Raw genomic sequence first — 9,823 nt, forward strand, 5'->3', positions numbered from 1 at the left:
TCCAAGGTATGGGTAAGGTCTGCGTACACTCATCCCTCCCCAGACCCTACAAGTGGGATTACACCGGATATGTTGTTGTTTGTATTGATCGGAAACAACCTTTCTACCTTCCAAGGTAGGGGTAGAATAAGGTCTGCGTACACACTACCCTCCCTAGACCTCTTAAGTGGGATTACATTGTCGTTGCTTGTATAGATCTTGCTAGAGTAATGTGTTATTTCAGGTGCTAGACGGGCAGAAGGTGGTTCCAACGAAGGCCAAGGAGTTGGGTTTTGCATTCAAATATCGATATGTCAAAGACGCGTTGAAAGCAATCATGTCATGAGAAACATCAGGCCATCAAGCCATATTCTATCTATATACCTTTGAGTTGTCTACTCCAAAGGAGTTTTGAGTTGATTCATATCAGATTTTCTGCTTATTTTTGAAAAGCCAAATTCAATCAATTAATATCATGCCAGTGTCAAAAGTATTTGCACCTTCATACCACACATATTGACTCACATAATGCCTTGTTATGCTTTACTTGAGTCGAGTGTCTATCGGCAACAACCTCTCTACCTCATAAGGTGGGGGTAAGGCTACGGATGTGAGATTTCACTAGATATGTTGTCGTTGTTGTATGGACAAATTTTTCAAGAGCCCCGGGTGAGTTGATGTTGAAAGTTGCATATGTAGATGCATTCACATTTTGAACCAAAGTAACGTTTGTGTATGTTCTTGAGCCGAGGGTCTATTTGAAACAATCACTCTAAGGTAGAAGTAACGTTTGTGTATGTCCAATCCTTTTCAGACTCCACTTATAAGCTGTGTGTGAATGTAAATGCACCATTTTATTTAAGTTCTCTTACCTTATAATAATATGTCATAGGGGTCGGAGTCAGTTGGGTAGCGCCAAGGGGTTCATTCGAACTTTCTTTGACGAAAATGTTATTTATATATGATTAGTTTTTTTTTTGTGGGGTATATATTGTAAATGTTAAACATTTTCATGTGTTTAGTTCTTCACATTTTTTAACTCGCTATTAGTGTAAATTTTGGCTTCGTTACTGCCACTATGACACTACCATTATACCCCGTTTGATTTAACATCTAAGCCTAAGGGTATAAATAATGCAATAATAATAATAATACTATAAACATATACTTTAACTTATCATATTTACATAAATTTTTACCCTTACACGGTAATTATAAAAATCTCAACTAATTATATCTTCATTGGATCTATCGGAAGCTAATTATGTATCTCGACAGACCAAAATCAAAAAAAATATATAGGGAGCTAAAAATTATGTATCTTTACAAAGAAAAAAAATGTATATTGGGAGTTAATTATGTATCTCGACACACCCAAAATTAAAATTTTAAGTAATTATGTAAAATGTCGGAATTTTCTATAATTAAGCTCCAAACTAATATATGCTTATACATTAAATATAGAATAAATCTAATCACAAGCTTAATTCTAAATAATATGCCAAAATTGAGATTATTTTATTAAATCTTGGGGATAAATTAATTCAAAATTATAATCTCACATTATTTTAAGGGAAAAAAAAAACGTTTAGATTATAGTTGAAGGAACTGACACTTCATTAATATATGGTTCTCTTTTTGTTGTAACTTTGTGAGAATAATAAGTGAGAGGTTCAGAAAAAGAGAGCATAATTAAGATAACTTGTTCAAATTGCTTAAATAATTAATGCATATAATTAATTAATATATGTAATTAAATAAAAAAATATATATATTCTACCGACTATTATGGCACTCATAAGTCATAACTATCTTTTATTTTCTTTGGCTATTATCTTTTTCCAATAAGAAAAATTAACATGCTTTTTTGAAAAACATAAATAAATAAATAAATGAATTTTTAAGAAACCATTTCTTTTTAACTACTTAATTAACATTACAGTTTGGTCTAATGAATATGTATAAAAATGTTTAAAAAATACAGTAAAAAGTATTTACTCTAAATAACATCGTTAGTTTTTAACACAATCCGTCATAATTTGACTGGTTGATAACATTTTTCGATAATTTTAATAGTATTTAATGTCTTGATTATTCATTCATGTTGTCGTCTTTCACCAATATAAATACGAAATAATCATGTCATAAATAAGAAGAAATCATCTTTTATTTTTAATAAGTCAATATTATTATTATAAAGTAAAATCCGTGAATTAATATGTACCTCAAAATAAATTAAAATTAGATTTTAATATGTGGCTATGCACGTAGAGATAATAAAATAACGTGCCGCTCCAAACGGGGCATTATACAATAACCATAATTAAAATTTTATGTTTTAACATTTTTAATTAAATTAAATTCCTATTATGCCCTTTTCTTTCTTTGTCCTATAGGTAAACCATATAAGGGTAAAATAGTCATTAGACAAACAAAATTCCACCATTCACATTTATATACATTTTCATGGCCATAACTGCAATTTCTATGTTGTTTATGATTTTTTTCATACATTTTAAATTCCTATTATACCCTTTTTTTTTCTTTGTCCTATATGTAAAAACACAAGGGTAAAATAGTCATTTTATTCACATTATTTATATATATAATATATAATTTTAATGGCTTTTTCAAGAACCATAACTGCAATTTCTATGATGTTCAACAATTTTCATAACAAAATTCCTATTATATCCTTTTAATTCTGTCTTTTATGTAAAAAACATAAGGGCAAAATAGTCATTTCAAAAAAATTCCACCATTCACAAATACGTGCATATTTTTTCATGGATATTTCCAAGACTCATATATAAAACTAAATTCCTATTATACCCTTTTGTTTCTTTGTCCAATATGTAAACCATAAGGGCAAAAAAGTCATTTTGCAAACAAAATTCCACCATTCACATTTATAGTTATAAAAATATATAATAAAAATTTCATGGCTATTTCAAGATTCATATTTTTCTCCATCATCCTCTCATATATAAAAACTAAATTCCTATTATACCCTTTTGTTTCTTTGTCCTACAGGTTAATCATAAGGGTAAAATAGTCATATCGACAAACAAAATTCCACCATTCACATTTTGTATACTATATGTTTTCATGGCTATTTCAAGATTCATATTTTTCTCCATCATCCTCTCATCATTATAATTTTTTTTTCTTCATAAGTTTCCATGATTAATAAACCAACAAGGTTACAAGAAAATATATAAAAAATAGAATAGAAAAAGCCAGTCGTTTTCATAGGCTTTTTAGTTTTTTTTTTGGCTTCTGAGGATTTTTTTTTTTTTTAAAGGCTTAGTATTTAAAAAAGAAAGTTTATTTGGTGCCCCATTTGCCAGTACATAATCAAATCTCTATTATCTTTACTGTTACTGGTAAGTTTTCCTTTTTTGGTATATTTTAATAATAATAAAGAGTTGATTTTTATTCCTTAGTATGGTTTATTATTAAATATAAATCTTGTGTTGTTCCATGCAAGCAAGGTGGAGAACTGTGTTTGATGTTGTAATCTTTAATAAAGGTTGGTTTTTTATGCATTTTATGGTGTGGGGTCTAAGCAATTTTGATGTTACACTCATGTCGGATTGTTTAAAGATACAATATTTTTGGAGAATTTGATGCACATATGGTGGGGTCGGGTTTGAGTTGTGCGGATTTTTCATTTTCGAGATGCAACTATGTCAAATTCTTGAAAGTGCTATTTTTTTTTAGAGAATCTGACAGGCACCATGCAACATAGGGTGAGGGGTGGGGTGGGGTGGGGGTGATGTCCCACCATGTTGTTTTTTGCTTAGGCCATAAATCTTTACTTCTGGAACTGTGTCAGGGAATAGAGCTTTGAACTTTGTTAAACATGCAGATATTAGCAGAAATATTTATAATGGGGCTTATGAAAGGGAGCCCCGGAGTAACCGATAAAATTATTGTCGCATTATTAGGATGTCACAAGTTTAAACTGTTGAAACAGTCTCTTGTAGAAATGCAAGTAAAGACTGTGTATAATAGGCTCTTATGATCTGACCTTTTTTTTTTCCAGACGTTGCATATACCGGGAGTTTTAGTACACTGATATGTTTTTTTTTAATCTGAATAAGAGTACAAAATCAATTACATGTCATATCTTTAGAATGTCAGCTAAAAGATTATATAGCTTATGGTAGATAATAGACCTAGAGATAGGTATTCTTTATGTATGTATCTGGGATCTTTATGACCTGAGTCTAAAAGGCTAAAAGGGTGTCTGATTTGCCATTTTTCTTTAAAAGTTCTGTCCTTTTGGGTTTTTTTTTGAGCTTTGATAGGTCTTCTTGATTCCCATTTTTGGTACTCTGAAACAATTCATGGATATGACAGCTATGGTGTACTATATGCTTTTCTTGGGCTTTGGGTATTTTCTTATGGTACTTGGAGTTACTTCACCTAAAGGTGGTTGTGTTGTTGTTCAGTTCTTCAAGTGGCATTTTCATGGTGTTACAGATACCCCTCATTTCACTTTCTGTGCTTCTGTATGTATGTATCACTTTCCATTTTCTGGTTTCTGATTTTGTCTGTTTGTTATATAATCTTTTTGTGTCTTATTTCATGTATTGGACTGTATGTGACCTTTTTTTTCTCTTGTTTTGGACTTATTAGTCTCATTTTCTGGAAATTTCTTTTTGACTACCTTGAAAATTGAACTTTGTTATTTTGTTTTGTTTTGTGAGTTTGGTTGTCTTGAGTTGGTTTTGTGATTTTGGTGGCATTTCTGGCTGTGTTAATTTGTATTTCTGTAGTGTACAGAAGCATAGAGATTCTTGAGAAAACAAGCATTGGAGTGATTCTTGAAAAATGATATAAGAAAGTTGAAAATGGCATCATCTTCAGCTGAAAATAGTCCAGTGCCACTCAGAGTAGCACCCCCAAATTATCATCCATATCCACCTCCTTTGGCTACATATGAGAATGTTGTGGCCTCCCCTCAACTGTTCATGGATACTTTGCGGAAGCTCCATGCTACCATGAAAACCAAGTTCATGTGAGTAATTCTTTTATTTTTGCCTAATGTTGAACCTATGCCCTTTTATGGAGTTTCTGTCTGTTAACTTGCATGTACCTCGACTATTTCACCGACTTGATAGCGCGCTTTGCCCACCAAGGTTAGGTGGATGAGGTAAAATGACCTAGCTATTTTGCCTCTATTGGGATTTGAACTTAGCTGTCCATGGTGTTCGCCTGCTTCGTTAACTGCTAGGCCACACCCTGATCCTGTTTCTCTATCCTGTCACATGGCGTGCCTCCCTCCCTTACGATGAAATTTATCAAGAAATGAAGTCTTGATGTGATTATGCTTCCTTTTCAAAATATTCTGTTCTTGCAATTGCAACTTTAGTGAACCTTCAGTTTGGTTGTATCTTTCAGCAATCTGATAGCAATCCTTGTTTCTCTGTACTGACACTGTTAGATTAGCTGAATTGCAAGTTGGTTGGAGTGTCCGTATCTAAACTTCTGTGCGAAAATCATAGGACTATTCTAGAAAGTGAACTAGTTCGGTGGAGCGGAAAGTACAGGATCATTTTGATCCTTTTACCTCTGTTAGACTGTTCCACATTGGTTTAGGAAATATATGGTCTTGATCAATTCTTACCTCATGAGCTAGCCATTGTAGTTTGAGTTAGGTCCAAGATCCCTTCTTTTAAAAGCAACAATTGTTGAAGTTTTATCGACGATTTTCTTGTTCACTTCATATTCAAGATGAACTTCTGGGATTTAACAGGAACTGTAAAAAAACTACTACCTTTATTCTGGTTGGAAGGGAACCCATAAGTTTGACTTTTCCTCAAGATAGATGCCACTTTGATCGTCTCCGCAGCAATTATCATGTATCAAATTACATGATCTTGTTAAAAAAATTCTCTTTTCGCTAAAGAAGAATATATAGCGTGATTTGAATCGAAGCTGACCATGGTGCTTAAAGACCATTACGTCTTTGCTGAAAAAATAACCCTTTGGAGCTTTTATCGATTTTGTAGGTTTCTATTTCCATATTGATCATGCTTAAATTGAGATTCTCTTTTGCTATAGCAAAGCTACTTGGGGTTTCTATTGATCATTTTGCCCTTAGTTTTCATCTTGATCATGACTAATTGGTGAATGCCATGACTTTCAATTTGAGTTCAACTCCCTCCAAGAAATAAAATCTTGTCAAATATAAACCACTGACATTTTCATGATTGATTAATCTTCGTTAAGGGCTGCGTTTGCTATCCTTTTCCAGATTTGGTCCACCACTCTTTCATACTTGTTAAATTTCAAACTTGAAATTATGCCATAGGCTTCTGAGTTGTGCCACATTATTGTCTCAAGTTTATATAGTTCACTCAACTATCCGCTAATGCTTCTGTTGGTTGAGCTTTTTCAGGATCCCTGTTATAGGGGGCAAAGCGCTGGATCTGCATCGCCTCTTTGTCGAGGTAACTACTCGTGGTGGCATCTCAAAGGTAATATAACTTGAGTTCATTGACTTCAAGATTTTGTTGCTCTTTTCGTTTAATATTTTGGCATATATGCCTTTGTCTTTCCCAGAGAATAACAGTTTTAGATGTTGAAATCCTTCCAAGAGGGTAGCCCTTGCCTAGACTACCTGGTTCACTTTAGAATGTTCGCCAACACTCATATCACTCGGTTCAATATATCTCCATGATTAATTTTAAAGTGTTGAATAGCTGGGGGACTTTATAGTAACTCTCATCGTATATCTCCATGTCATGACATTGTCTCTCATTTTTTCCTCAAATAACTAAAAGCATAAGTTGCTACATTGACCTTTGAATTGATGAACTTCTTTTGAGTTGGCTTTGCCATTTTAAAGAGCCACGGAAGACGCTATTTTTGTTAAGCATCCTCACACGGTTAGAATATATTCCAGCCGTGTCTAGTTTTTGTCTCTTAAGTGCTTCTCCTTATTTTAGTACATTCATGGATGATGCTCAGCTGGAGAAGTTTGTGCCCTTACAATTTGTTATTTGTTGTCGACAAGCAAAGCTCTTTCCACGCACGAAAAGGAATGTTTGGGTTGAAATTTGTGTTGTATCTATCTGTAATTGTTTTACTCTTCTTACTATTAGGATTTTTTGAATTTATTCGCAGGTTCTAGGGGAGAAAAGATGGAAGGAAGTAACATTAGTTTTTAGCTTTCCTTCTTCAGCCACAAATGCTTCCTTTATCCTCCGGAAATATTACATTTCGTTGCTATTCCACTACGAAAGAGTCTACTATTTCAAGGCAAAGTACTGGACTCCTTCTCCTGGTATGTGTGGAATCTTGCATTAATTAATTAGTTGTGCCGAGGCTTTCTCAATAAAACATAGATATCCTGCAGACGTGTTACAGCAAGCCTCACATACATCTCCACCTCATGGTTTCGCCGGATATGTGCTTCCACCACCAGAAATAGAAGCTGCTGTGCCCCAGCCACAGAGGATAGAAACAACAGTTCCTGAAGGTTGCTTACTTGTCCTCTTCTTTGCCTTTGCTTCCGAATCTTTATGTCATAGTCATTCATTCATGTCTTCTGGGAACCTTCAAATCGACGTATGGAGATGTTTGGACATCCTTTTCGAGATAATCGAGGTGATGCTTATGAGGAGAATAAAGAAAATGTGGGCTAGGTCCAAGAATTTGGTTAAGCTTGCGTTCTTATATAAACTCGTGCAAGCATTAAACGAATTTTATGTAGATGGGATTTCCATTTTCAGATAGCATAAAGTAGAACTGCCTCCGGGACTTTGGTCCAATGGTAAGAGCGCAGAGAGGTGACTCCATTATCCACCAAGTTTCTAATCGTGCACCATTGACCCCGGGGGTTTCTCGGTTATCAAGAAAGAAAAGATTGCATAAAGTAGAACTAATCCATTTTCAGATAGCGTAAAGTTGAAAAGGTACCTGAACAGTCATTCAGTAAACGTCATGAACAGAGATCGTTTCTGCTCCCAATTATTTGTTTTCTTGACTACCGTAACATATAGGTACTCTCCTGGCTATGATACTATCTTCTGTACCGACTGTGAAGTCTTTATGACATGTATGGAGTCAACAGAGATATGATCAATTCTAAAACGAAAGGCATTGCCGTTATGAAGTAGATTTAGAATGCATATTTACTGCAAAACGGTTTAGAAGTCCGATAATTTCCTACTATAGCTAACAAATAATGTGTATCATCCATTTGTTTTGTGCTTGCAGCAACTCCAGCACCTTCGACAGGCTCACCTGTGTCTGGTTTCATAGACGGGAAGTTTGAGAGTGGATATCTTATCACAGTGAAGATCGGATCCGAGGATTTTAAAGGCGTTCTGTACCAGGTCCCAATGAATGAAATGCGCCAAGAGTTGCAAAATCAGAATGTACCTGTTTACAACACTGGGAAAGAAGCTTCACCAACTGGGGTAGTTCGAAGAAAGCGTAGGAAGAAATGTGAAATCAAAAAGCGCGACCCTTCCCATCCCAAGCCTAACAGAAGTGGTTATAACTTTTTCTTTGCAGAACAACATGCCCGGCTGAAACCTCTTTATCCCGGAAAGGATAGGCAGATTAGTAGGATGATAGGTGAATTATGGAACAATCTAAACGTACCAGAGAAGATGGTAAGAACCATATGACATATAATATCGGAACAAGGTCCAAACATTTACCCCTCTGCTATACAAAACATCTTAATTTTACCCTCCGTTACACTTAGAGGCCATTCATACCCTTGTTAATAAGTTGTCTCGTTCTTCCCCTCGACTTTAACTGGGTTCTAGGCCTAGCATGGACTAGGTGTAATCCCACGTGTCAACTTACTTAAAGAAAAAGGTCTGGATTCACCTCTTCAGTCAAGGTAAAGTACGAAACAATTTGCTGACGGACAATAAGGGTATGAATGGCTCCAAAGTATAACGATAACTAAGATATTTCGTATATTGGGTGGTTATTTACGAGCCTTTTCCCCATTTATATATTTCAAGATGATTGTTCTTGTTTGTTTCATGCTAACTACTTCCAATGTTTATGTTCTGTTGAGTTCAGGTCTATCAGGAGAAAGCTGTGCAAGACAAAGAACGATACAGATTAGAGATGCAAAACTATCGCGAGAGATTAACAACCGGGCAAACTACTAGCAATCCACTGGCAATACAATCTCCTCTTGAACATGATGTCGATATGATTGATCAGCAAAGTGAACTTCAAAGTGAAAATGGAAACATTTCTTGGAGTCCGGAGCACGGAACAAGTTCAGACAAATGTGGTGCACAGAGCAACTCGGAGAACAACAAAGGCACAGACACGAGTTTAGACCCTAACACCCTCCCTCCGGCATTAGCAATGAAGACAAACAACGCGATCGTGGATGAATTTGAGTTGCTTAAGAGAGTAGACATGGTCGAATGCGAGGATAAAGAAATGCAGGAAGAACTAGAAGATGATGATGAAGGTGATAAACAAAATGAATTACAACATAGCAAGGATAAAGTTTTCTTCTTTCTTGAAGAAAAAACTTTATTACCAACTGAGGAGAAAATATAAACATGGTAAAGCTTAACTTTTAACTTGTCTTAATTATAGTGTTTGTTTCACTTAATTAGTGATTATTTTGTTGTTTAAATCTTAACTTTCTAGCATAGTTTTGGAACACAATTTAGTAGTATGAACTATTCTGATGTATTTCATGTGCTTACTTTAAAGATTAACTGCCCTTTTGGACTATGCATTGTAGTTAAAAGTATGAGACTTTGGCACATGAAAATATGTTCTTTAACTTGTGTCATGTGTGTTGAGAAAAGATCAATGAGTATTGTGAAAACTTACACGCACC

At 34.6% G+C, this 9,823-nt stretch overlaps 2 protein-coding genes across 6 annotated transcripts in view; both read left to right on the forward strand.

Moving 5' to 3' along the window:
• LOC124896957 (epimerase family protein SDR39U1 homolog, chloroplastic-like) overlaps positions 1 to 489 on the forward strand; it is a gene marked incomplete in the record, with an annotated part of 4,624 nt that extends 4,135 nt beyond the window's left edge. The window contains 1 exon segment of the mRNA XM_047408919.1: positions 224 to 489. Coding sequence (XP_047264875.1) covers positions 224 to 325 — 102 coding nt within the window.
• Positions 490 to 2,951: 2,462 nt separating this feature from the next.
• On the forward strand, positions 2,952 to 9,714 carry LOC107852174 (high mobility group B protein 15). Of its 5 annotated transcripts, none has more exons than XM_016697231.2 (7): positions 2,952 to 3,365; positions 4,771 to 5,005; positions 6,389 to 6,467; positions 7,117 to 7,276; positions 7,349 to 7,471; positions 8,212 to 8,612; positions 9,037 to 9,714. In XM_016697231.2, exons 2-7 carry the CDS (start codon positions 4,839 to 4,841, stop codon positions 9,532 to 9,534), a joined length of 1,428 nt encoding a protein of 475 aa, XP_016552717.1. In that variant the 5' UTR covers positions 2,952 to 3,365; positions 4,771 to 4,838; the 3' UTR covers positions 9,535 to 9,714. The 5 variants fall into 5 exon arrangements, with proteins under 5 accessions (XP_016552717.1, XP_016552715.1, XP_016552718.1 ...); XM_016697229.2 differs by having other exon boundaries at positions 2,953 to 3,365; positions 4,764 to 5,005; XM_016697232.2 differs by lacking the exon at positions 2,952 to 3,365 and adding an exon at positions 3,403 to 3,511 and having other exon boundaries at positions 4,764 to 5,005.
• Positions 9,715 to 9,823: the final 109 nt, after the last annotated feature.

Source organism: Capsicum annuum, chromosome 3 (assembly GCF_002878395.1).
Source record: "Capsicum annuum cultivar UCD-10X-F1 chromosome 3, UCD10Xv1.1, whole genome shotgun sequence".
NCBI lineage: Eukaryota > Viridiplantae > Streptophyta > Magnoliopsida > Solanales > Solanaceae > Capsicum > Capsicum annuum.

Bases quoted from the DNA above. Each gene is read 5' to 3' on its own strand.
- LOC107852174 (XM_016697231.2), top strand. From the start codon at position 4,839: ATGGCATCATCTTCAGCTGAAAATAGTCCAGTGCCACTCAGAGTAGCA. The intron at 5,006-6,388 runs GTGAGTAATTCT...GAGCTTTTTCAG, and splicing joins ACCATGAAAACCAAGTTCAT to GATCCCTGTTATAGGGGGCA. The intron at 8,613-9,036 runs GTAAGAACCATA...TGTTGAGTTCAG, and splicing joins TAAACGTACCAGAGAAGATG to GTCTATCAGGAGAAAGCTGT.